The 27,218-nt window shown below is 38.6% G+C and overlaps 1 protein-coding gene across 20 annotated transcripts in view; it reads left to right on the top strand.

The window, feature by feature from the left end:
• The window catches only part of Rnf111 (ring finger 111), a 78,417-nt gene that overhangs the window by 29,519 nt on the left and 21,680 nt on the right, over positions 1–27,218 (top strand). For 11 of the 20 annotated variants that reach the window (XM_006511582.3, XM_006511583.4, NM_033604.3 and 8 more), the window contains 5 exons: positions 4,841–4,967; positions 15,169–15,332; positions 16,304–16,498; positions 20,505–20,821; positions 23,781–24,036. In XM_006511582.3, coding sequence (XP_006511645.1) covers positions 4,841–4,967; positions 15,169–15,332; positions 16,304–16,498; positions 20,505–20,821; positions 23,781–24,036 — 1,059 coding nt within the window. The remainder of the gene's footprint in view (positions 1–4,840; positions 4,968–15,168; positions 15,333–16,303; positions 16,499–20,504; positions 20,822–23,780; positions 24,037–27,218) is intronic. The other 9 variants (XM_030244747.1, XM_030244746.1, NM_001374753.1 and 6 more) reach the window with 1 other exon arrangement.

Here is a 27,218-nt window from a genome sequence, read left to right as displayed (position 1 = left end):
CAAAGAAACACAAATAGAAAACGTACATTAAGTAGATAATTTATGTACATACCACCCTGGAGTATAAGCCTGTGCGTGTGGTATATGTTCATGTGTCTGTCTCCTGTCACTGGGATTTATTTATTTATTTTAAATATTTATTTATGTGTATGAGCACACTGTAGCTGTCTTCAGACACCCCAGAAGAGGGCATTGGATCCCATTACAGATGGTTGTGAGCCACCATGTGGTTGCTAGGAATTGAACTCAGGACCTTTGGAAGAGCAGACAGTGCTCTTGCTGAGCCATCTCTCCAGCCCCAGGATTTATTTTTTGAAGACTGTTTCTCTTTCCTGTTCTCCTTCAACTCATGGCCTCTTCTTTTTTTTTTTTTTTTTTTAATAATTGTTATCACATACCTATATGTATATACATAGATATTCCTAAATATAGCCTATTTAGTCTGTATAATATGTTACTTGTATGTATATTTTCAGGGCTGGCCATTTGGCACTTGACAACCAATTGGTATGCTCTTCCCCTTTCCTTCTCCCAGCTTTGTTCAGTTGCCTGTAGGCAGTTCAGTTCTTTGTGTATGGTTGGCACCCTATAGGCTATTCCCCTTCCAGTTTTACAGGGTGTGTGGGCTCTAGCTTGCTTCTGCTTATATAGCACTTTAGTCCCTGAGCTGTGTCTCCTAGCCCTAGGAGAGCTTTGCAGAGGTCTAGGGAGGGGTTTCAAGTGCTGTAACAGGACTTTGCCTTACCTTTGTGTCTGATACCAGCCTACCAAGGTTCAAGCTTCTAGTCCACTGTTGAGACCTGCTGTCTCCTCTCTGTCTTCTCCCTTCTTCCTGTTACTCTTTTCTCAGCAACTTCTTACTCAGTCAGGTTTCATTTTTTCAGTCTTCTTGAATGTTGTTTTGAGAAGCGTGCACTGAGCTCATATAGTACTGGAGAGTTTAATGGTGGTTCTTCCTTCATGTCTCAGAAAAGAGGGAGGCACTCAGGGTTGTTTTATGTAATTGTTTACATTTTCCTCAAATGGTCCAAATATAAAGACTGATGTTGGGAGAAGGAGTAGCAGAGCCTAATGTCTGTTTAAAATCTCGAGGTGGTATTTTGGTGTGACATTTGGCTGAGGAGCTTGTTTTAGGGAATGAAGGTGAGTGCTACTGTATCTCTGAGGAGGATGTAAGTGAGCTTACCTGTTCATTCTAGTTAATAATACTTGCAGCGAGTAACATTGCACTTATTTATGTACTGTCTGTCTTGGCAGGGTTAAGTTACCTCAACTACATTACTTTTAGAAATTAACATCAGGGCTGAAAGATAGGGCTCAATGGTTAAGAGCACTAGCTGCCCTTTTGAGGACCTGGTTTCAATTCCCAGCACCCACATAGAGGCTCACAACCATATGTGATTCTAGTTCCACAGGCCCTTTTCCTTATGCATTAGTCACATCCTTATATACATTATATACATGCAAAAGAGCACTTGCACACATAAAAAAAGAAAGGCAAGAAAGCAAGCATACAGAGCAGCAAACATTTATCTGGGGAAGCATACATCAAAATGAACCTAACATATAACAGTCTAATGTCCACATGATACAGAATAATAAAAGCTCTACAAAAGCATAAATAAATTTCTTCTTCAGAGAGTCTTTTTTTTGTTGTCGTTGAAACAAGGTTTTTCTCTGGGTAGCCCTGGCTGTCCTGAAACTCACTCTGTAGATCAGGCTGGCCTCAACCTCCAACCTCAGAGATCCACCTGCCTCCCGAGAGCTGGGATTAAAGGTGTATACCATCACTGCCTGGCCAGAGTTTCCATTCTTATTGCCCAGAAACAATAATCATTAATTATTACTTGTTAGTTGTTAGGAAACCCTCCAACAGAAAATATGAAAGCATATGCAGAGGTAAATAATACAGGTCTTTATATCAGCATGCACAGTCATGCAGGTCTGTGTTTGAGCGTTCCCTATTTGTTCAGCTAGCTCTTTCTGAATTTTTCTGTACAGACTTGTACACCTATGTAAGCATATCTGAAAGTGTCGTAGCGTATAGACAGTAAAATGTTAACAACTGCTGTGCCAGAATACCCAAGGAGTTGCCAGATCCTCTGCTTTCAAGAGGGGATGGTGCTGTGAAGGTGCCTCAGTGCAGTTCTGAGAGTTTGGTGTTTCTCATTTAATCCTCTCCATGTTTTTCTAATTATAGAATTTAAAGAATCATTTTAAAATAACTTATAATTTATAAGAACTGAAAGATTGGTGGGGATTAGTTTTTTGTTTTTGTTTTTGTTTTTTTTAATCTCAACTCTTTCAAAGAATTTTGTCCTTGCATTCTTTGGAAGTAGTTTTATTTCTCCCTAGACCTATATGAACACTGACATTAAAAGCATCATATGCCCAGTGACTGACAAAAACCTCATTGGTAAAAACCTGACTTTGAGTCTAGGTCTGATGACTAAGTCAAACATGCTTTAGTCTGAATAGCATTGGGGTCAGCTAAACTACCAGTTTTATTCCTGGGTATAACAGTGTGTGTTAGCATTGTAGGCTAGTGACTGATAGAAATCTGAGCCTTTTTAATGCTTTTAAGTGCTACAATACAGCAATTTTACTTTATCTACTGTTTTTGCCAATACACCTAAAATAAACTTAGTATTGGATATTGCTTTACAAGCATTGGTTCATGTATCAGGCTCACCAGAATTCTGAGAAATAGTTCTCTCCTAATGCGTCTTTATTATTTGGCTTCTAAATTATTAGGAATTTCTGTTCATAAATAGAAAAAAAATTAAGTTTCAGTTGGATTAGTAGCACTCTTGTTGGACATTGTGTTACCCTAACTTTAAAAAAACAAATACAACATACACATGCATACATATATATATATATATATATATATGTATATGTGTATATATATATGTGTGTGTGTGTGTGTGTGTATATATATATATATATATATATATATATATATATATATTATATATATAATTTTATTTTTGTTTATTTTTTGAGACAGAATCTTTTTGTGTATCCCTGGTTGTTATGAAACTCACTATGTAGACCAAGCTTTTCTCAAACTCACAGAGATCCTCCTGAATGCTGGAATTAAAGGCAGGTACCACCATGTCCAACAGAATTCAATTATTTTAAGATAATCTAATAAATTTAGGTTCAAGAGTAGATGCTTATTTTAGTGTTTGATTTCTGTGATTGTTCAGTGACCCCTACTTGACCCACCCACTGATTTACTTATTTTTGTTCATTTTAATTTTTTTTGGTAATTATTCCACTTCATTTATTTTATTATTTTATTGTATATTTTGCTTAGATACATGTTGTGCACTGTGTATATGTAGTGTCACCAGAGAAGGGGATTAGATTTCCCTAGAACTAGAGTTACAGATTTGTGAGCCATCATGTGTGTCCTGAAATTTAATTTGAATACAGGTTCTCTTTCCTTTTTTTTTTTTTTTTTTAAAGAATAAAAATTTGGGGGTTACCATTTATTTGTATGATTTTTACCTGCATGTATGTATGCATGTATATCATGTATGTGCTGTGCCATTGGAGGTCAGAAGAGGTCATCAGGTCCCCTGGAACCAGGGTTAGAGAGAGATTCCATGTGCGTGCTAGGATGACACAGATCCTCTGTAAGAGCAGTCAGTCTTAACTGTTGACCCATCTCTCTAACCCCTCATTAATTTAGTTTTTAAACTTCCTGTTTTATACCACTAAAACCTTGGAGTTTTCAGTTAGACATGCATATAAGACTTCCCCACCCTCCCTCCCTCCCTCCCTCCCTCCCTCCCTCCCTCCCTCCTTCCCTCCCTCCCTTCTTCTTCTTCTTCCTCTTCCTCCTCCTCCTTCCCCCCTTCTCTCTCTCTCTGTTAGATCTACTTGGTATGGTGCACATTTGTGTGCAGGTGTGCATGCAGTTGGGTGTCCCATTATATTTTTAACCTGTTTATTTTATTTGAAAAGAGTTGGTCTCTTACTGACCCTTCAGCTCATTATTTGGCTAGGCAGGCTGGCCATTGAGCACCAAGTATCTACCTGTTTCCACATTTTACAGGTTCAGGGGATCTGAATTCATGTAACTATCTGGCTATTCTCAAATTAACCATTAACATTTTCCCCCTATGGGTTTGAGATGACATCTTGTTATATGTTGAATTTTGTTTTTGTTTGGATTTACTATTGGAATTTTTTTTAATTTATAAATTTATTTACTATTTGTAGGTGGGTGGTTGGGTGTGCGTGTGAAGGTCAAAGGATAATTTCTGGGAGTTGGCTCTCTCCTTCCACTGTTCAGCTCCCAGGGGTAGAACTCAGAACAGTACTCTTGGTAACAGAGTGCTTTTACCTGATGAGCCATCTCTCCAACTTCTCTGAAGGGAGTTTTAGTGTCTTGTGTACAGAAGAACACACGTTGATTATAGAATCTTTATCATTTTCTTAATATTTTTGCTTATACTTTCAAATATGCTTTATTCTCAATTTGCTTATCTATAGAAGATCCAGTGAAAGTTGTTGGGATGTGGTTCCAGTTCCAAAGCTTATGCCTTTTGTACCCACTCACCACTTGGTCATTCCTGCCCAGAGTTCCACCTCCTCCAGCTGCTTTTATCCCCTTGCTCTGCCCCCTACTTAACATTTCTGAAGTTGGATTGGTTTTGACTATTTAGGCTCATTTGTTGGCTCTTCAACAACAAAGATGCTGTATAACTTCTCATTATTTTCATATTAATTTAAGATAAAATTAGTTTAATACTCTTCAAGGTAAGATTTTTTTGCCTAGTGATTAGCATACACATGCCTTTTAAATAGGTTTGCCTTTTATTTCCAGGAAGTATTGATGAAGATGTTGTGGTGATAGAAGCCTCCTTCACTCCCCAGGTCACTGCCAATGAAGAAATTAATGTTACCTCAACTGACAGTGAAGTGGAGATTGTTACAGTTGGAGAAAGCTATCGGTGAGACTTTAGTTCTTAGTTGTATACTTGCACTTTTATTTTTTTATTTATTTTTTATTTATAAATTCTGTATTTATTTATTTTGTTCGTTTGATAATTTGTAGCACATGTAAATATCCATATGCGTTTTTTTTTTTATTACGTATTTTCCTCAATTACATTTCCAATGCTATCCCAAAAGTCCCCCACACCCTCCCCCCTCACTCCCCTACCCACCCATTCCCATTTTTTGGCCCTGGCGTTCCCCTGTACTGGGGCATATAAAGTTTGCCTGACCAATGGGCCTCTCTTTCCAGTGATGGCCGACTAGGCCATCTTTTGATACATATGCAGCTTGAGTCAAGAGCTCTGGGGTACTGGTTAGTTCATAATGTTGTTCCACCGATAGGGTTGCAGATCTCTTTAGCTCCTTGAATACTTTCTCTAGCTCCTCCATTGGGGGCCCTGTGATCCATCCAATAGCTGACTGTGAGCATCCACTTCTGTGTTTGCTAGGCCCCGGCCTAGTCTCACAAGGGACAGCTATATCACGGTCCTTGCAACAAAGGCTTGCTAGTGTATGCAATGGTGTCATCGTTTGGAGGCTAATTATGGGATGGATCCCTGGATATGGCAGTCTCTAGGTGGTCCATCCTTTTGTCTCAGCTCCAAACTTTGTCTCTGTAACTCCTTCCATGGGTGATTGTTTCCAATTCTAAGAAGGAGCAAAGTGTCCACACTTTGGTCTTTGTTCTTCTTCAGTTTCATGTGTTTTGCATCTTGTACCTTATATCTCGCTATACTAAGTTTCTGGGCTAATATCCACTTATCAGTGAGTACATTTCATTTGAGTTCTTTTGTGATTGGGTTACCTCACTCAGGATGATGCCCTCCAGGTCCAACCATTTGCCTAGGAATTTCATAAATTCATTCTTTTTAATAGCTGAGTAGTACTCCATTATGTAAATGTACCACAGTTTTTGTATCCATTCCTCTGCTGAGGGGCATCTGGGTTCTTTCCAGCTTCTGGCTATTAAAAATAAGGCTGCTATGAACATAGTGGAGCATGTGTCCTTCTTACCGGTTGAGACATCTTCTGGATATATGCCCAGGAGAGGTATTGTGGGATCCTCCAGTAGTACTATGTCCAATTTTCTGAGGAACCACCAGACTGATTTCCAGAGTGGTTGTACAAGCTTGTAATCCCACCAGCAATGGAGGAATGTTCCTCTTTCTCCACATCCTCGCCAGCATCTGCTGTCACCTGAATTTTTGATCTTAGCCATTCTGACTGGTGTGAGATAAAATCTCAGGGTTGTTTTGATTTGCATTTCTCTGATGATTAAGGATGTTGAACATTTTTTCAGGTGTTTCTCAGCCTTTCGGTATTCCTCAGGTGAGAATTCTTTGTTCAGCTCTGAGCCCCATCTTTTAAGGGGGTTATTTGATTTTCTGGAGTCCACCCTCTTGAGTTCTTTATATATATTGGATATTAGTCCCCTATCTGATTTAAGATAGGTAAAGATCCTTTCCCAGTCTGTTGGTGGTCTTTTTGTCTTATTGACGGTGTCTTTTGCCTTGCAGAAGCTTTGCAGTTTCATGAGGTCCCATTTGTCAATCCTCGATCTTACAGCACAAGCCATTGCTGTTCTATTCAGGAATTTTTTCCCTGTGCCCATATCTTCGAGACTTTTCCCCACTTTCTCTTTAGAGGAATGGGTCGATTCGCATTCTTCTACATGATAACAACCAGTTGTGCCAGCACCATTTGTTGAAAATGCTGTCTTTCTTCCACTGGATGGTTTTAGCTCCCTTGTCGAAGATCAAGTGACCATAGGTGTGTGGGTTCATTTCTGGGTCTTCCATTCTATTCCATTGGTCTACTTGTCTGTCACTATACCAGTACCATGCAGTTTTTATCACAATTGCTCTGTAGTACAGCTTTAGGTCAGGCATGGTGATTCCACCAGAGGTTCTTTTATCCTTGAGAAGAGTTTTTGCTACCCTAGGTTTTTTGTTATTCCAGATGAATTTGCAGATTGCTCTTTCTAATTCGTTGAAGAATTGAGTTGGAATTTTGATGGGGATTGCATTGAATCTGTAGATTGCTTTTGGCAAGATAGCCATTTTTACAATGTTGATCCTGCCAATCCATGAGCATGGGAGATCTTTCCATCTTCTGAGATCTTCTTTAATTTCTTTCTTCAGGGACTTGAAGTTTTTATCATACAGATCTTTCACTTCCTTAGTTAGAGTCACGCCAAGATATTTTATATTATTTGTGACTATTGAGAAGGGTGTTGTTTCCCTAATTTCTTTCTCAGCCTGTTTATTCTTTGTGTAGAGAAAGGCCATTGACTTGTTTGAGTTAATTTTATATCCAGCTACTTCACCGAAGCTGTTTATCAGGTTTAGGAGTTCTATGGTAGAATTTTTAGGGTCACTTATATATACTATCATATCATCTGCAAAAAGTGATATTTTGACTTCATCTTTCCCAATTTGTATCCCCTTGATCTCCTTTTGTTGTTGAATTGCTCTGGCTAGGACTTCAAGTACTATGTTGAAGAGGTAGGGAGAAAGTGGGCAGCCTTGTCTAGTCCCTGATTTTATTGGAATTGCTTCAAGCTTCTCACCATTTACTTTGATGTTGGCTACTGGTTTGCTGTAAATTGCTTTTATCATGTTTAGGTATGGGCCTTGAATTCCTGATCTTTCCAAGACTTTTATCATGAATGGGTGTTAGATCTTGTCGAATGCTTTTTCTGCATCTAACGAGATGATCATGTGGTTTTTGTCTTTGAGTTTGTTTATATAATGGATTACATTGATGGATTTTCATATATTAAACCATCCCTGCATCCCTGGAATAAAACCTACTTGGTCAGGATGGATGATTGCTTTAATGTGTTCTTGGATTCGGTTCGCGAGAATTTTATTGAGGATTTTTGCGTCGATATTCATGAGGGAAATTGGTCTGAAGTTCTCTATCTTTGTTGGATCTTTCTGTGGTTTAGGTATCAGAGTAATTGTGGCTTCATAGAATGAGTTGGGTAGAGTTCCCTCTACTTCTATTTTGTGGAATGGTTTGTGCAGAACTGGGATTAGATCTTCTTTGAAGGTCTGGTAGAACTCTGCACTAAACTCATCTTTTCCTGGGCTTTTTTTGGCTGGGAGACTATTAATGACTGCTTCTATTTCTTTAGGGGATATGGGACTGTTTAGATCTTTAACTTGATCCTGATTTAACTTTGATACCTGGTATCTGTCTAGAAATTTGTCCATTTCGTCCAGGTTTTCCAGTTTTGTTGAATATAGCCTTTTGTAGAAGGATCTGATGGTGTTTTGGATTTCTTCAGGATCTGTTGTTATGTCTCCCTTTTCATTTCTGATTTTGTTAATTATGATTTTGTCCCTGTGCCCTTTAGTGAGTCTAGCTAAGGGTTTATCTATCTTGTTGATTTTCTCAAAGAACCAACTCCTCGTTTGGTTAATTCTTTGAATAGTTCTTCTTGTTTCCACTTGGTTGATTTCACCCCTGAGTTTGATTATTTCCTGCCGTCTACTCCTCTTGGGTGAATTCGCTTCCTTTTTTTCTAGAGCTTTTAGATGTGTTGTCAAGCTGCTAGTATGTGCTCTCTCCCGTTTCTTCTTGGAGGCACTCAGTGCTATTAGTTTCCCTCTTAGAAATGCTTTCATTGTGTCCCATAGTTTTGGGTACGTTGTGGCTTCATTTTCATTAAACTCTAAAAAGTCTTTAATTTCTTTCTTTATTCCTTCCTTGACCAAGGTATCATTAAGAAGAGTGTTGTTCAGTTTCCACGTGAATGTTGGCTTTCCATTATTTATGTTGTTATTGAAGATCAGTCTTAGGCCATGGTGGTCTGACAGGATACATGGGACAATTTCAATATTTTTGTATCTGTTGAGGCCTGTTTTGTGACCAATTATATGGTCAATTTTGGAGAAGGTCCCGTGAGGTGCTGAGAAGAAGGTATATCCTTTTGTTTTAGGATAAAATGTTCTGTAGATATCTGTCAGATCCATTTGTTTCATAACTTCTGTTAGTTTTACTGTGTCCCTGTTTAGTTTCTGTTTCCACGATCTGTCCATTGATGAAAGTGGTGTGTTGAAGTCTCCCACTATTATTGTGTGAGGTGCAATGTGTGCTTTGAGCTTTACTAAAGTGTCTTTAATGAATGTGGCTGCCCTTGCATTTGGAGCGTAGATATTCAGAATTGAGAGTTCCTCTTGGAGGATTTTACCTTTGATGAGTATGAAGTGTCCCTCCTTGTCTTTTTTGATAACTTTGGGTTGGAAGTCGATTTTATCCGATATTAGAATGGCTACTCCAGCTTGTTTCTTCAGACCATTTGCTTGGAAAATTGTTTTCCAGCCTTTCACTCTGAGGTAGTGTCTGTCTTTTTCCCTGAGATTGGTTTCCTGTAAGCAGCAGAATGTTGGGTCCTGTTTGTGTAGCCAGTCTGTTAGTCTATGTCTTTTTATTGGGGAATTGAGTCCATTGATATTAAGAGATATTAAGGAAAAGTAATTGTTGCTTCCTTTTATTTTTGTTGTTACAGTTGGCATTCTGTTCTTGTGGCTGTCTTCATTTTGGTTTGTTGAGGGATTACGTTTTTGCTTGTTCTAGGGCGTTATTTCCATCCTTGTATTGCTTCTTTTCTGTTATTATCCTTTGAAGGGCTGGATTCGTGGAAAGATAATGTGTGAATTTGGTTTTGTTGTGGAATACTTTGGTTTCTCCATCTATGGTAATTGAGAGTTTGGCCGGGTATAGTAGCCTGGGCTGGCATTTGTGTTCTCTTAGTGTCTGTATAACATCTGTCCAGGCTCTTCTGGCTTTCATAGTCTCTGGTGAAAAGTCTGGTGTAATTCTGATAGGTCTGCCTTTATATGTTACTTGACCTTTCTCCCTTACTGCTTTTAATATTCTCTCTTTATTTAGTGCATTTGTTGTTCTGATTATTATGTGTCTGGAGGAATTTCTTTTCTGGTCCAGTCTATTTGGAGTTCTGTAGGCTTCTTGTTCATAGGCATGTCATTCTTTAGGTTTGGGAAGTTTTCTTCTATAATTTTGTTGAAGACATTTGCCCGCCCTTTAAGTTGAAAATCTTCATTCTCATCAACTCCTATTATCCGTAGGTTTGGTCTTCTCATTGTGCCCTGGATTTCCTGGTTGTTTTTAGTTAGGATCTTTTTGCGTTTTGTATTATCTTTGATTGTTGTGCCGATGTTCTCTATGGAATCTTCTGCACCTGAGATTCTCTCTAACATCTCTTGTATTCTGTTGCTGATGCTCAAATCTATGGTTCCAGATTTCTTTCCTAGGGTTTCTATCTCCAGCGTTGCCTCACTTTGGGTTTTCTTTATTGTGTCTACTTCCCTTTTTAGGTCTAGTATGGTTTTGTTCATTTCCATCACCTGTTTGGATGTGTTTTCCTGTTTTTCTATAAGGACTTCTACCTGTTTGGTTGTGTTTTCCTGTTTTTCTTTAAGGACTTGTAACTCTTTAGCAGTGTTCTCCTGTATTTCTTTAAGTGAGTTATTAAAGTCCTTCTTGATGTCCTCTACCATCATCATGAGATATGCTTTTAAATCCGGGTCTAGCTTTTCGGTTGTGTTGGGGTGCCCAGGACTAGGTGGCGTGGGAGTGCTGCGTTCTGATGATGGTGAGTGGTCTTGATTTCTGTTAGTAGGATTCTTACGTTTGCCTTTCGCCATCTTGTATTCTCTGGAGCTAGTTGTTATAGTTGTCTCTGGTTAGAGCTTGTTCCTCAGGTGATTATGTTAGCCTCTATCAGCCGACCTGGGAGACTAGCTCTATCCTTAGTTTCAGTGGTCAGAGTACTCTCTGCATGCAAGCTCTCCTCTTGCAGGTATCGTGCCCAGATATCTGGTGTTTGAACCTGCCTCCTGGCAGAAGTTGTGTTCCACTCACCAGAGGACTTAGGATCCCGTGGCAGATCCTGTGTGGGTCCTTGTGGGTGTCCGTAGACTCCCCTGGGCCAGGGACCACAAGGGACTTGAGCCCTGTATCAGGCCGGGTTACCTGCTTCCTTAATTAATGCAGTCTCAGGTCCTGCGCGATTGGATTGGAGCAGGTGCTGTGTTCCACTCACCAGAGGTCTTAGGATCCCGTGGCGGATCCTGTGTGGGTCCTTGCGGGTGTTCGCAGACTCCCCCGGGCCAGGGACCACGGTGCTGCAGTGGGCTGGCCGGAAGGGACTTCATACTTGCACTTTTAAATGTAGATACTTTACCATGTTTATGGTACGGATTCCCTCCAGATCCTCAACTTGATACAAAGCAAGGTTAGATTCCCTTCAGGGAGACAGTAAAACTCACTATTGCAAAATTCCCTCCCAGACCAGTGGAGCTAGAATCTTAGGGGATCTCATATTTTTATCCTTGCCTCATTTGCTCTAAGTAAGCAACAGTTTTACTTAATATTTTTTTAACATGGGCTTTTTAATTTCTAGCATGTAGATTCCATAAACTGTGAAGTTTGTTTGTGAGTAAAATATAGATATTGGGTATAATTCTGAATTTACAAGTGAAGAAAATTTACTGCCATAAAAACAGCACTTGTTATTTGTGTACATCAAGATTGTCCTCGTTACATGTGAAATTGTGCTTTTATGTTATAGCAGCCAAGTTTAAGGCCCTTTATGGTACTATTTTTCATTTAATCATGCTAATTAAGTTCTGAACTAATAAGTGAGTAGAAAGATCTCATTTGTTTAGATAGATATCTGAACATACGTTGACTCTTGTAGAATTACTTTTGACACCATGGCCCCTTGTTTGAAATGAAAAAGTTAATATTTTATTTACTCCATGCTTAACTTGATAATAAATATTGATATTAGTGGTAAAATGTTGCTTATTTGATATACCAGACTAGTCTGAGGATAAATATTAATTTTCATGTTGGAATGAATTTAGAAGTACATTTGAGGATTTTGTATGCTTTTCTTTTGATACTTTTTTGTTGGAGTGTGGGTTCTAATGATAGGAGAGTTTTCTCTTTCCTTTTTTTTTTTTTTTAAAGAATAAAAATTTAGGGGGTTATCATTTATTTGTATGATTTTACCTGCATGTATGTATGTATGTATATCATGTATGTGCTGTGCCATTGGAGGTCAGAAGAGGTCATCGGGTCCCCTGGAACCAGGGTTAGAGAGAGATTCCATGTGGGTGCTAGGATAACACATCCTCTGTAAGAGCAGTCAGTCTTAACTGTTGACCCATCTCTCCAACCCCTCTCCTCAATTGTTTTTGGTTTTAAGTGATTTCCTGGAATAGGAAATTGGCACTCTATAGTGTGTGCCATAGGCTGTCACAGTTAGCTTGCCACTGCTTATAAGGCACAGCACCAGTTGAGTTTTTATATGTTAGCTCTCAGCTGTTAGAAAGTAAGATCTGTTTTCCTTGTGGAAATGGAGATGCTTTTATCAAACAGAAACATTTCTCCATCTAAGAGTGAACCTAGTCTCATGATCCCTAGGTAGTTTCCTGTTAGTACCTGAAATGCACCTTTGTTATGGTTGAAATGGTTTTCTGCCCTTCAGATGTAAGAGAATATTTTTGTCTGTCTGTCGTGTTAGGATTTGACAGTTGCCATTGTCATAGTGGCCTTGAAGACCTCTGTGACACTGTTGCCTTATGTTTGTACTAGAGCTCTATCCAGTAGTCTGTCTGGAGGAAGAACAACCTGCAAAGCCAAAAGAGCCATAAAGTAGACCTGGAGCTGCCTGCTGTTGATGGCTGACAGACAGACAGACAGACCCCACACTCATCGTAGGCGCTGGGCTTCTCAGGAAAATCTTTTTTTTTAATTTAGACCCTCCAACCTCCGGCACCCTTGCCCATCTGACCCAAGACATGATTCTCCCTGGCTCTCCTAAAACTCGCTCTGTCGACCAGGCTGTGCTCAAACTCAAAGAGCTCCATCTGCCTATCTCTGCCTCTGCCTACCAAATGCTGGGATTAAAGGCATGTATCACCACCACTCAGCCTAATTTAGGTTATTTTTACTTTTAGATTTATTTTATGTGTGTATTTTGTCCGTATTTCTGTGCATTACATGTGCTCCTAGTGTCCATACAAGTCAAGAGAGTATGTTAAATCTTCTAGAACTGGAGTTCTGATGGCTGTGAGCCACCATGTATATGCCAGGAATGGAATCAGGGTCCTCTACAAGAACAAGGAATGCTATTAACTTCTGAACTATCACTCTCCCCCCAATATGGGGTGTGTGTGTGTGTGTGTGCTGCCTGCCAGCCTGGTCTGTGTTGTATTTCTTGGTCTTTCTGTCTGTCTGTTCATGAGTATGTGCACTTGAGTGCAGGTGTTCACAGAGGCCAGAAGAGGATGTAATTCCTTTGAGAATAGAGTTAAAGATAGTTGTGGGTCACCTGATGTGGACGCTTGTCACCTAGGATCCTTTTCAAGATCAGCAAGTATTCTTAACCAATGAGTCATTTCTCTAGTAGCCTTTTCTCAGAAGTTTTTAATAAGGATATTTATCCTTATAAGAAATGATTTTTAGGGGCTTGGTGAGATGGCTCAGGAAGTAGAGCACTGACTGCTCTTTCTAAGGTCCTGAGTTCAAATCCCAGCAATCATATGGTAGCTCACAACCACCCGTAATGAGATCTGACGCCATCTTCTGGTGCATCTAAAGACAGGTACAGTGTATTTATTTATAATAATAAATAAATCTTTAAAAGAAATGATTTTTATCTTAGGTGTATTTATAATGGCTCATGATATCCAGTGCTTTCTCATATATGCATTGTCTTAAAATTACCTCTTATACTCTTTTCAGAATTTTAGGTTTTGAATTCCTTTTTAAACTCTTGGACTTTAGTGTTGTTAAAGACTGTTCATCCCACTTTGAATTTTTGTATATTTTTCTTAATGGTGGCACCTTTCTAACTTTGCATTTAGGAACACAGTGTCTAGTGGATCTGACTCACATTTGTCACACGTGCTGATGACAAACTTCACAGTTTTATGCTTAGTCTGAGCATACTGAAGACACAAACTGTGTAACAACTTGTGACTTATTTGCCTAATTTTTCAAAAGCAGATTTAGCTCTTCTCTTGAAGCCTTGAGTAGGTTAAGAATATTAGTGAACTATCAGTAAATACTCTGTCATCATGATTATGAATCCTTACGAAACGTCTAAATGCCTATGAGTGATTGGAAAGAGTGCAGTGCCATTCACTTATGGTATTTGAAGTTGTGATTTGATGCTTAGAGTAGTTCAAGCAAGTGATGCTCACAAATTCATCAACAAGCCAGTGCTTTCATTTTGTCAACTCCAGGGACTTCTCTGCTGTATTTATACAGTGTCTGTGTATTACCTTAGGAGAGGACCAGAAGCTTTTCCTGGTATATCATTTCTAAAGTTAAATTCTGCAAACCTAGGTTGGGACATTATTGCACAGATATGACTGTGTGTCTTACTTGGGATTTCTGTGTGTTTCTTCATCATAGTGAATAACTTGGGATGCTGGAGTGTGTGCCTTAGTTAGGGCTTTACTTTTGTGAACAGACACTATGACCAAAGTAACTCTTATAAGAACAACATTTAATTGAGACTGGCTTACAGATTCAGAGGTTCAGTATATTATCATCAAGGCGGCACCCAGGCAGGCATGGTGCATGTTGAGCTGAGAGTTCTACGTCTTCATCTGAAGGCTGCTAGTGGAAGACTGGCTTCCAGGCAGCTAGGATGAGGGTCTTAAAGCCCACTTCCACAGTGACACACCCACCCCAAAAGGCCACATTTACTGCAACAGGGCCACACCTTCTAATAGTGCCACTTTCTGGGCTAAGCATATATAAGCCATCACACAGTGTATTCACTTATAATCCAAGTGAATATCTAAAACAGTGTCTACTAAGTGGCTATTAAGTGGTTCTTGTCTTTTTGTCTTTTTGAATGGTTGATCTGACATCATCTATTTTCTGCTTTGGTTCTCTGATTGGTGGTACCTTCATTTAGCAGCTTATTCAGTGCCTGACATTGCATTGGTCATTGTTTTTAATCCAGTAACCATTATTTCTTGGGAAAGGTCTTGCATGAAGAATTTAAGTGTTTTATAAGATAAGCTTGTGGAATTTTAGAGTGACTGAAAAAGGATCCACCCTTCATTTATGTTTACTAACTTGATGCTGACTTCATTTAAGGTCTCGTTCAACCCTTGGACACTCCAGATCTCATTGGAGCCAAGGTTCAAGTTCGCATACAGGACGGCCACAGGAGTCTCGAAACCGCAGTAGGATCTCTACTGTTATACAGCCCCTGAGGCAGAATGCAGCAGAAGTTGTGGACCTTACTGTTGATGAAGATGGTAAGTTGGAATAGTAGCTGTTGGGTTATGAAGAAAATTTGACAAAATATCTTAAGTGACCATTTTGTGATCCAGTGTTTGATAAGTGTTATTATTCTTAAAATCTTTATATTTGTTTATTTACATTTATAAAATTTTAAAAACAAAGCATGGAAAATGAGATTAACATGAATACTAAAATTCATAGCTAATGTTGTGAAGTGGTTGCTTTATGTAAAGGGTGAAAATAAGTGCGTTATGAATAATCCTCTGAGACACACCTTTGCCTTATTAGTTTTCCTGGAAAGGACATGGAGAGAGGTTAGTAATTTAGCTTTGTCATACTGTGGTAAAATTATAAGCATCAGCTGGGCAGCCTGACTTGAAATTATGCTGTGCCAGAGGGTACAGTTTGTTGCTTGAATATGTGACTGTGGTCCAGGGGCAGAACTTGAACTTTGTTCTAACTTTTTTTTCTTTGTGGTGAATAGACCAGAAAATTTAGCAGGTACTGAAAACTTTTTTCTCTTGGTACTGGGAATCAAACCCAGGGTGTCAGACATACTAGGTAAGCACTCTACCAGTGATGTACAGCACTAGTCCTACTAGAGAGCTAAACATCTGTTTAACTAGGTTAAACATGCGTGTTGGGGTTTTTAAATGCAGTTCTTATCTCTCAGTGGCATTTTGGTTTGATGTTGCAGTGAAATTTCATGAGAGCTTTATTGTGTGTTGTACTTATTTGTTCTTAATGCTTGATTCTTTAAAAAATGTTAGTCATTATCGTAGTAAAATTAACTTCTCCAAGTATGGGCATGTACCTATAAGCAACACTTGGTAGGCCATAATAGGGGAATTCTGAGCCCAACCTATCTATATATATAGTAATAAACTGTTTCAAAGGAAAAAAAAATGAGTTGCTAACTCAAATTAAAATACAACCATTCTTTAATCTTCTGTGAAATGCTAAATTGATGTTTTATGTTTTATAGAACCTACTATAGTACCAACCACTTCTGCTAGAATGGACTCACAAACTACTAGTGCTTCCATTAACAATTCAAATCCATCTACCTCTGAGCAAGCCTCTGATACTACTTCAACTGTGGCCAGTAGCCAGCCTTCCACAGTGTCAGAGACTGAAGCTACTCTTACAAGCAATAGTGCAACTGGTTCTTCTGTGGGCGGTACGTAAGACTGTTTTCACAGTGTTGGCAAGAGTGTATTCTTACATGGTGAGGTACTTCATGTTAGCAAAGCAGTATCAAGAAAGTAAGAAACGGTCCATAGAATGTTAGAAAATACATTTGTAAGTCATGTCTGATGAGGGTTCTAATAACAGAATGCATATAGCTCTCTGAAATAATAAAAACACAGCAGCCTAATTTAAAAATGGACAAAGTATTTGACCAGACACTTTCAAAGGCCAATGAACCCCATGCGAGATAGATGCTAAGCATCACTACTGATTTATGAAACGTGATTGAAACCGTATTGAAGTACATAGTTCACACTTACACAGCCGTCCATGATTTAAAAACAACAGAGTCACCAGAACTGGTCATAGATGAGAAATTGGAACTCTAGTGACATACGGTAGAATGCAGACGGCATAGCTGCTGAGTGAAACACTGGGTCCTCCTCATAAACTTAAACAGAGTTTCCTCATGGCCCTGGCATATTCTGAAATCAGGTAAGATGGGAATAGGAGTTTTAAAGGTTTCAATGATGTCATTTTCTCTTATTTTATCATTGCTCCTTGTTCTGCCGGCATTATATTATACATAAGAAGTGTTGCCTAACCCAAGGCCAGAAAGAACTTCATTTTGTTTGTTTGGTTGGTTTTGAGCTGAAGACCTCATATGTGTTGAGTGTATTTTGCTTTGTTTTATTTTTAAAGATTTCTTTCTTTATTATATGTATATGTGTCGCTTCAGACACACCAGAAAAGGGCAGTAGATCCCATTGCAGATGGTTGTGAGCCACTAAGTAGTTGCTGGGAATTGAACTTGACCTCTGGAAGAGCAGTCAGTGCTCTTAACCTCTGAGCCATCTCTACAGCCCTTGAGTGTGTTTTTTATCACTGAGCTATATAACCATCCTAAAGAATTTTGTATTTTCAGTGCTGATCACATTTTTTTTTTTAACTAGGCAGTTATATTTCTGGTTCTCTCTCAATTGCTTAAGGCAGCTTGATTTCTGATGGACAGTGGTTCAGACAGGAACTTAATAACAAGGACACACGATAGATACTGTAGCTCATAAATTGACTATATTGCTATTTTTAATGAGAGCACTTTTGTTGTGTAATACAGTTTGCTCTTAATTCTGATAACATCTTTGTGACTTTCATTAAGCTGGAAAATGGCTGGATTCAAAAGACTTTTCTGGAAGAAAACTAAAGACAATTGAGAACTGTTCATGGAAGGATTTTTCATGGATGTCTTTCTCTGAAAAGAAATGTAGTCAGAGTCAAATTTATTTTTTTATTAATTTATTAAGTGCATATTCTTTCTTGGTACTTTACTTGGATATTTTATATGACTTTTAAAACAAAAACAAACAAACAAAAAACTTGGTACCAGTGGAAGCCAGAGGAGGACATTAGATTCCCCTGGAACTGGAGTTATAGACGGTTGTGAGTCAACATGTGGTTGCTGGGAACTGAACCTTTGACTGAGCTATAACTCTAGCCCCTTTTATGTGATTTACTGTTATCATTTAATACTTAAAGTGCCTTGGTATTGGCATTATAATTCCCATTTTATATAAGAAGAAATTTCAAAAGTTAAATATTTTGATTGGGGCTCATAGCATCTTTGTGGTAAGGATTTCAATTCTTCATTCACTTCTCTCCTGATAGCCTTAATACTCATATTCCTGCCTACATTTCATAATCACCTTACAGCTTTCATTTATATATTATGTATATCTACTTATTTTTAGTACCTTCTGTTTCTTAGTTGTTCTGTTTCATTAGTCACTGTAGTTCCTGACAGTTCATTCTTAATATTACACTATACCATCTTTGAGACAGATGTTTGTCCCAGGTCAAATTGTACAGAAACTTAATAAAAGTGGCATATGTAGTTGTACGAATTAAAGCAGTTAATTGTATTTCTTTTTCCCGTACAACACCATATGGAATGTCGGTTCAACTTTCTACCTATCAGGTGTTCCCTGCTTCATACAGGTTTTCTACTTTGAATCATTTAAGCGAGCTAGCTACACTCATCTCTAAATAACTAAATGGTGCAGTTAATGACCAGGTGCTGTGCAGCTGCTGCCTCCATAAATGCTGAATATCTCATTAGTAGGCTTTTTTTTTTTTTTTTTTTAAATTACTAGGCTTTTGGGAGTGATTTACCCTCCATATCTTGTTAGTTCTTCCCCTCTCCCTCCATGATTTTCTAAAACTCTGTCCTTTTCCTCAAGGCTTTCATCTTTCATGGGACGAAAGTTAAAGAATAAATTCTCAGGCATGTGTTCCTATATAACCTGAAGATATTAGCGTTGTAAAAGCTTTTGTGTGTTTATGCTTGGAATTTTTTTTTAAATGCCTGATCCATTACTAACTGACTATCTATCCCAGTGTCTTTGTTCAATCTCCAGCCTTAACCTTGTGCTCTCTTCGTCTTTGTTGTCTTCACCAGTTCCATTTCCTAGTATAGGTACAGGTACTCCTGCCGTCTCTGTGTGTACATGTTACGTGTTTCCATTCTACATTCTTTATTATTAGAGTTATTTATCTTTTTTAATGTGTGTGCATGCGTGTGTGTATGCCTATGCATATTCACACCAAGGTGACTGTGGGAGTTACAGGGCAGCTTGGAGAAGTCAGTTCTTTTTACAATATGGTGTCTAGGGATTAAACTCAGGTCTTAAAGACTCAATGGTGCCTGGCGGTGGTGGCGCATGCCTTTGATCCCAGCACTTGGGAGGCAGAGGCAGGCGGATTTCTGAGTTCAAGGCCAGCCTGGTCTACAAAGTGAGTTCCAGGACAGCCAGGGCTATATAGAGAAACACTGTTTTGAAAAACAACCAAAAAAAAAAAAGACTCAGTGGCAAGTGCTTTCAACCATTGTCTGGCCCCTGTTTTTTAATTTTCTTCTGACTTCTTTCAGAGTGATGAGAGATGCGCTATATGCTTGGTAACAATCTTCTTATGCCTGTCTTCTTCCCAGCCTTCTGTTTCATAATTGCAGTATTCACCTGCCACCAGGAAGCTGATGATTCTCATTCTGTGATTTTACACCCTTGTCCTTGTTTTAAAGTTTATATTCAACCATCCTTGGACATCTTCCTTGGACCATTCTGGAGTCACACCTTTAAATTCATACTCAAAACAGCTCACTTTTGTAGCCTGTGCATATACTTGAATTATGCTTCCCATCTGCAGTATTTGCATGTTCAACAAATAGTCACTGAGTTGATAATGTGCTACCAGGTGTTTTTCTCCCAGTGTGATTAGATATCAATCTTCATTTGAACAGATTAACAGATTACATATGGCATGTGCGTCCCCTCCACAAATTAGTTTTATCTGAGTTTGGACAGAAGAGAAAATGAAAGGATTGGTAGATAGTGGTCCAGCCAGATACTCATTGAGGTGGATGCTGTGACTTCTAGTTGAATATACCCATAAGACTTCAGTATTGGAAAGTATTACTGGTTTAAGGGATTTAGAAGATTTTTTTTTTTTTTTTTGTAGCATAGAGTGGAAGAATTCATATGGTATTTTTGAAACTTTATTGCTAAGAAATATTAAGAAAAGATAATCTCTTGTCAGTCCATGATACATATGAACTCCCTGCAGAATTTATATTCTCAGAAAAAACATTCTGAGACACTGCACAACATTCCATACTGTGTGTTAAGCACATGGCACCATTATATTCTTTTTTATTTTAAAAGTTACACCATTGATGTGTGTGTGTGTGTGTGTGTGTGTGTGTGCACACATATGCACACACATGTGCAGTTCATAAGACAACATGAGGCAGTCATTTCTCTCCTATCATGTAGGTCCCAGGAATCTAACTTAGGTGTTCTGACTCAGTAGTGATCCCCTTACTATGCTGATTAGTCTCACTAGCCCAGTATCACATTAAATTCTTATTTCCAGATTGATACACAGTACTTATTTTTATGCAGTGGTATTTGATCATTCTTTGCATTTGTTTCTGTTTCAAGATGACGTGAGGAGAACTGCATCTAGTGCTGTCCCAGAAAGTGGTCCTCCTGCAATGCCAAGGCTACCTTCTTGCTGCCCCCAGCACTCACCATGTGGAGGGACATCACAGAGCCATCATGCATTAGCACACCCACACTCAAGTTGTTTTCAGCAGCATGGCCACCATTTTCAGCATCACCACCATCACCACCATACTCCCCACCCAGCTGTCCCAGTTTCTCCTTCCTTCAGTGACCCTGCTTGCCCAGTGGAAAGACCTCAAGTACAGGCGCCTTGTGGAGCAAATAGCAGCTCTGGTTCCAGCTACCATGACCAGGTGTGTGGGATTTACAAGTCACTTCCTCCCTCCTCCCTTTCCCCTTTCCCTTCCTGTTTTAAACTTGTGTTGTGGTCATAAAGAAATCGAAAACCCCAGTGATATATTTAGTGTATGTGTTGCCAAAATAAGTTTGTCTATAAACTAAGCCATATTCTTGAATGCAAAAATGACCTAATTTAGTGAGCTGTGAATTTTTAAATTGAGTCTTGGTATACAGAAAGTTTAAATTATTGCAGACAGTTATGGGGGAAAGTAGACATGATATTTATTGTAAAATTTACTTATTGGGCCATGTAGATGGCATGGTGAGTAAAGGCACTTGCTGTCAGGCCTGACCTGAGTTCAGTCTCAGGAACCCACATAAGTTAGAAGAGAGAGCCAATTCCTACAAATTGTTCTTTGACTTACTTATGCATGAATGAGCACCCCCCCATACACAAAATGCAATTAGAAACATAAACAAACCCAAAAGATGTATTTTAGGGAACTCAATGTAACTTTGACTTGTCATGTGGCTGAACAAAGCCAGGATAGAGCTGAGAAAGGCTGTCCTGCTGTGCCTCCTGACCTTCCTGAAGCACCAGGTTTTGCCTTTTAAATTTTTCTGGCTGTCTCTTTGGGGATCTAACTTCTTAACAGTAATGAAGAGGTCTTCTCTGGTGGGGATTTGAAGAGTTTAATAATGACCAAGATTTAAGATGTTTTGCTTCTTTTCTGTTAACAGTTCAGGGTATTAATAGGTTGTCTGAAGCCATTGTGCTTCTGAGGAAGGAGGTGTGTGAAAGGCCCTGCTATGAAGGAAAGCTTCCTTTTACTAGCAATGGGTGTTGAAAGAAGAGTAGATTTAACTAGAGTTGTCGGCAGTGGTGAGGTAGCCCCCCAGCTTCCCCATTCATGGGAGAGCTGCCAATAAGTGAGTTTATCATATACTACTCTTGTTGTAGTTGATAAAGAATACAGCTGGCTAAGAGATAACTTTAGTACTCAAGACACAGCAGGCAGATCTCTAAGTTACAAGACAGCAAGGGCTATACAGAAAAATCCTACCTTGAAAAAGGAGGGCGGTGGGGACAGAGTCAGACAGAGAGAGATTGCTAACCCCAGTACTTAGAGGCAGAAGCAGGTGGATCTCTGAGTTTTAGGCAAGCCTAGTCTACATAGCAAGTTCCAAAATAGCTAGGAATATGTAGTGAGACATTGACTCAAAAAATAAAAGATAAAGGTATAGGAAAGATTGAATTATATAAACAATGCTTCCTTTTGGCTGGAGTCAGTAGGTGCCTATCTTTACCAGTTCCAGTCACATTAAAACAGTGGTTCTCAACCTGTGTGTCATAACTCTTATTGGGGATTCGACAACCCTTTTTTACAGGGGTCACCTTAGACCAGTGGAGAAAACAGGCATTTACATTACACTTCTTAACAGCTACTCCTTAAGAAGTAGCAATGAAAATAGATTTATGATTGAGTGTCACCACAACATGTGGGACTGTATTAAAGTGTTGCAGCATTAGAAAGGTTGAGAAGCACTGTTTTAAAGGTTGGCTTATCTCAAAGCTGTCTCATGGACAACGGGCTGGTGTTGGTAGAGATGAACCCCTGGAATTGCCCTCTCTGTCTCCTCATTGCTGAGATTATAGGTGTGCACTTAGCTTTTCCTCTTGGTTCTGGAGGAATCAAACTCATATCCTCATGCAGAGCCATCTTTCTATCCATGTTTGACACTGTTCAGGGATAAGATCTTTACTATAGGCTAGGCTGGCCTTGCTTCTCTTACCTGAGGGCTAGAGTGACAGGTGTATTAACCACACTTGGTCAAATCCATTTTGAAAACTACAGCTGTACTGAATCTAACTCGTAGACATTGTTTTAAAATACTGAAAAATACCAACAACAAAAATAAAAACCCAATAATTCTTACTTTATAATCTACTGTAGAGTAAGATGAAAGTATTTACTTAGGGTTTTACATAACTAACACATAGTTATATATATTTCTCTATATGATATTTTGATACATGTATAGCCTTCATGTCCATCACAAAAGTCATCATTTCCATGTAGGGAACATGAAGACTCTTATAGTTATTCTGAGATACTCACTGTTGTTGGCTATAGTTACCCTACTGTGTACCTTGAACTTTGCAAACCACATGCTTTAATAGGAGAAAATGTTAATTCTTTCTAACTCACTCTGTATATATATCAGGCTGGCCTCTAACTCATAGAGATCCTCCTACCACTGCCTCATAAGTGTGGAACTTGAAGCTGTGAGCCACCATGCCCTCCTTGGTTTTGTTTTGTTTTTTCACTGTTAGAGTTTTAGTCTGTTATAAAACAATGTAGAAAATTTTGACAGATTGTTAGTTGAATTCTAATACTTTCAGTGCTGTGATAGCATACTATCTCTGGTTAGAACTTCAGAGTAAAGCAGTTGTGCTTTCAAACCTTCTGTTCTTAGTTGTACATAATGTAAGAGAAATCAATCTTCAAATTGTTTTCAGATTAGTGTGTGTGTGTGTGTGTATGTGTATGTATTCTTGCTTGTCTTTATATACCTCATTAATGCATTAATGTCCAGGGAGGTCAGAAAAGGGCATCAGATTCTCAGATCCCCTGGAACTGGAGTTTTAAGCAGTTGTGAGCTACCTATTTTGGGTGCTAGAACCTAGGTCTTCTGCAAAAGCATCAAGTTTCTTAGACCAGTCAGCTGTCTCTCTAACCCTAAGAAATAAATCTTACAGTAACATTAGTTAAATGCTTATCTTGTATTTTATACTCAAGCCTTATACAGTATTTTCTTTGTGTTTGGTTTTTGTCATAGAAAGATTTGTGTTCCCAAATTTATTGAAGACTTTGTTTTCCTAGAGAGAGCTCTAGCAATGTTTGTCGTGTGATAAGAAATGATGTTTTCATGAAACTTTAGAAAGGTAAACTCTAATTGTTCTTTACCCAGCAGGCATTGCCAGTCGATCTGAGCAACAGTGCTCTCAGGACTCATGGAAGTGGGGGTTTCCATGGTGCATCTGCTTTTGACCCCTGCTGCCCTGTCACATCTTCCCGGGCTGCAGTCTTTGGCCATCAGGCTGCTGCTGCCCCGACTCAGCCATTATCAATAGATGGCTATGGCTCCAGCATGGTTGCCCAGCCCCAGCCCCAGCCCCCTCCACAGCCTTCTCTTTCGTCATGTCGGCACTACATGCCACCTCCGTGTAAGTATGAATCTAGGGGGCAAAGAACTGGAATATGGAAATGGGCCATTGTAATTCCCCCATGGAATTACATTGATTCTAGTTTATGAATTTTAGTAAGCTTATAAATGAACTTACTTATTTTTCCCATACAACTATCTATGAAATCAAGATGTATTGAGTGGTACTTTATATTCTTTGTTTGTTTGTGTTTTTTTGAGATAGGGTTTCTCTGTGTAGCCCTGGCTGTCTTGGAACTCACTTTGTAGACCAGGCTGGCCTTGAACTCAGAAATCTGCCTGCCTCTGCCTCCCGAGTGCTGGGATTAAAGGCGTGCACCACCATGCCCAGCTGGTACTTTATATTCTTAAGCAAGACAATTTTAAGGAATTTGGCTTTAATTTTTAAGAGTATGAAGAAATCTGAAAGTTTTGTAGCATTTCTAATCACAGTAAAGGAAATTTGTTCAAGAACTTTCAAATTTTATTCAAAGAATTCTGAGTCAGCTAAGACATGGGGGGGGGGGTGTGCTGTAACGAAATGTCTTGCCTTTTGGAAAAAGAGTTGTATAACTCATTTGAAATGGACAACTACAACAGAATCAGGCATGGCAGCTATAAGGAAACTGGAATCTACTAGATAGGTTAAAACTGGTTATGTTCCATAGTACTTTGTTTGAATCTTAGCTCATTATAAAACAGAAGCTTAACAAATACTGTGATAATATCTTATGCTGAGAGTAAACCAGCAAGTTAGTAAGGAAGCTGTCTTTTATAGTGGTTCTGTGCATTTCAGTTATTTATCTTGAGTTTCTTCTACTTCAGTAGTAAAATCTCATCCTTGTAGACACAGCTGGTGGAATCAGGCCAAACTTTGAATAATAAAACTAATGACATATTGTTTGAGTCTCACTATTACAACGTAAAATACAAAGTTTGAGTTAGAAATGTTTAGAGACAGACTTTGTTTTTCAGAGATTTGATGAGTTAATGTGCGCTGCTCTGTTACACTGCTGCTCGTCCTCAGTCTGCCCTTCCTAGTCAGACCTACTGTGTGCTTCCCATCCTTCCCTTTTATCTAATAGGCCGACGATGTAATCTGACCAATAAAGATTGATGTTTTTGACTTAAAGTTCTTTTATCTTTATCATAAAAGTGTGTCATGTAAATTCTACAGTGTTTAAACCAGAATATTGTAAAATGAAAAACTAAAAGCTCTTTTTCCTGTCTCATTAATCTTAGTTGCTCAGAGGTAGCAACTCTTTTTTTTTTTTTTTTTTTAAATTCTTTTTTTTTAATATATTTTTTTAAAGATTTATTTATTTTTATTGTATATAAGCACACTGAGCTGTCTTCAGACACTCCAGAAGAGGGAGTCAGATCTCATTACGGGTGGTTGTGAGCCACCATGTGGTTGCTGGGATTTGAACTTCGGACCTTCGGAAGAGCAGTCAGGTGCTCTTACCCACTGAGCCATCTCACCAGCCCCCGCAACTCTTTATAGAGTTTAATATAAAAACTCCTAGAAGTTTTCTTTATAGTTATACAGTATATCTGCCCTTTAAAAGAACATGAGCCTTTTCATTATATAGCATTCTGTGCTTTTCTTTGATTTAACAATACATTGTTATTTTCTCACCATACTAACTCATAAAACTCAGTAGTGTTTATGGTTTTTCACTCCTTTACTTTTTTTTTTTTAAATTGGAACATCCTATTATATTAAATCTATTCTCTCTTGATGAATATTTAAGTTGTTTGCATTGCAGTTACTCTAGTTTTTCTATAGCCAAACAAATACACTGTCAGTACTGTTAAATTTCCCTCCATGGAATCATCCAGTTTATATTTGTTATTGGGAGCTCTGTGAGCGAAGGTAGGATTTGATTTTTCCCATGTGAGAGACGTCTTGACTGATGGCCCTGTTGCTTTTCCTCATTGTAGTGTATTTGTCATCTGTGTAGGTTCCCTGCCTCCCCATTTCCCTTTAAAAACATTCGTAGCATCATTTATGTATAATACATGTTGTTCTAATATCCCCTTTTCATTGAAAAGTGGATAGAAAAAGCACTAGAAAAAGTGGTTGAAGGAAAACAATTGGGTTTTACATGAAATGATGGTCTGAGTGGATTTCCCAGATCTGATGAGTTAGCTTAGTGACTTTGGGAGAGTTATTTAACACTTTTATTTTCAGTTTCTTCACATTAGCAAAATGGGAATAATTCTGATTGGCTATAACTTACAAAATTTTGATCCAAATGACTTAAGTTGTACCCCACAAATACTGTTATGTTAGGAAAAAGTTTCTTTGCTTTTGAAAGTTCATGGTCTTACGTAAGCAATGAAACTACTGTGTTTGGAAAACCATCTTTGAAATGTTTTGTGATCTATAAAGCCGTGCAATTAAATGTTAGAAATAAAGCTATCTGCTATTATGTAGGAAGGAATTTGAGTCAGAGTCTTAATTATGTGCCCTGGTACTCATGAGCTACTTTCTGCCAGTCTTGTAAGTTCTCAAATACAGGTATGTAGTGCCACATGAAAAGAGGCTCCTTTTTAGTCATTGAGCCATGGTGCACACTGTGTGACTGTTCAATGTAGGAAGTATGGAGTTATGCAATCTTGATATTATAAGTGACAAGTGGAGCTTTTGGTCTTTTTTTGTTTTTTGCTTGGTTTTGAAGACAGGGTTTCTCTGTGTAGCCATGGCTGTCCTGGAACTAATTCTGTAGACCAGGCTGGCCTCGAACTCAGAAATCCGCCTGTCTCTGCCTCCCAAGTGCTGGGATTAAAGGCGTGCACCACCACTGCCCGGCGCTTTTGTTTTTTGTTTTTTTTTTTAACCAAAACTTCTTTATATAAATTATTAAAATACAGTCACTTCTAAAATGAAATCATAGGTATACAATTGTATTTATTAGTGAGCTAAGCCAAAAGCTGTATAATAATAAAGAGAAACAACAGTGGAGCAAATGCTTGAATGAAGACACTCCTGAACTCCTCCATTTCATCAAGCATCATAAACCACCAATTTTAGACTGTCTCTTGTACATTAGTCTATATTCACATTCCTCGCATCTGACTTGATTTCTGCATTTTATTTCATTTTCAGTCTCTCTCTCTCTCTCTCTCTCTCTAATATATATATATATAAAAATGTTTTCAGTGTGACTGTGTGGTGTGTGTGTGTGTGTGTGTCGTCAG

The sequence above is a fragment of the Mus musculus genome, chromosome 9 (assembly GCF_000001635.26).
Source record: "Mus musculus strain C57BL/6J chromosome 9, GRCm38.p6 C57BL/6J".
Lineage (NCBI taxonomy): Eukaryota > Metazoa > Chordata > Mammalia > Rodentia > Muridae > Mus > Mus musculus.
Note: the sequence above shows the minus strand (reverse complement) of the source record. Positions and strands in the feature narration are given on the sequence as shown.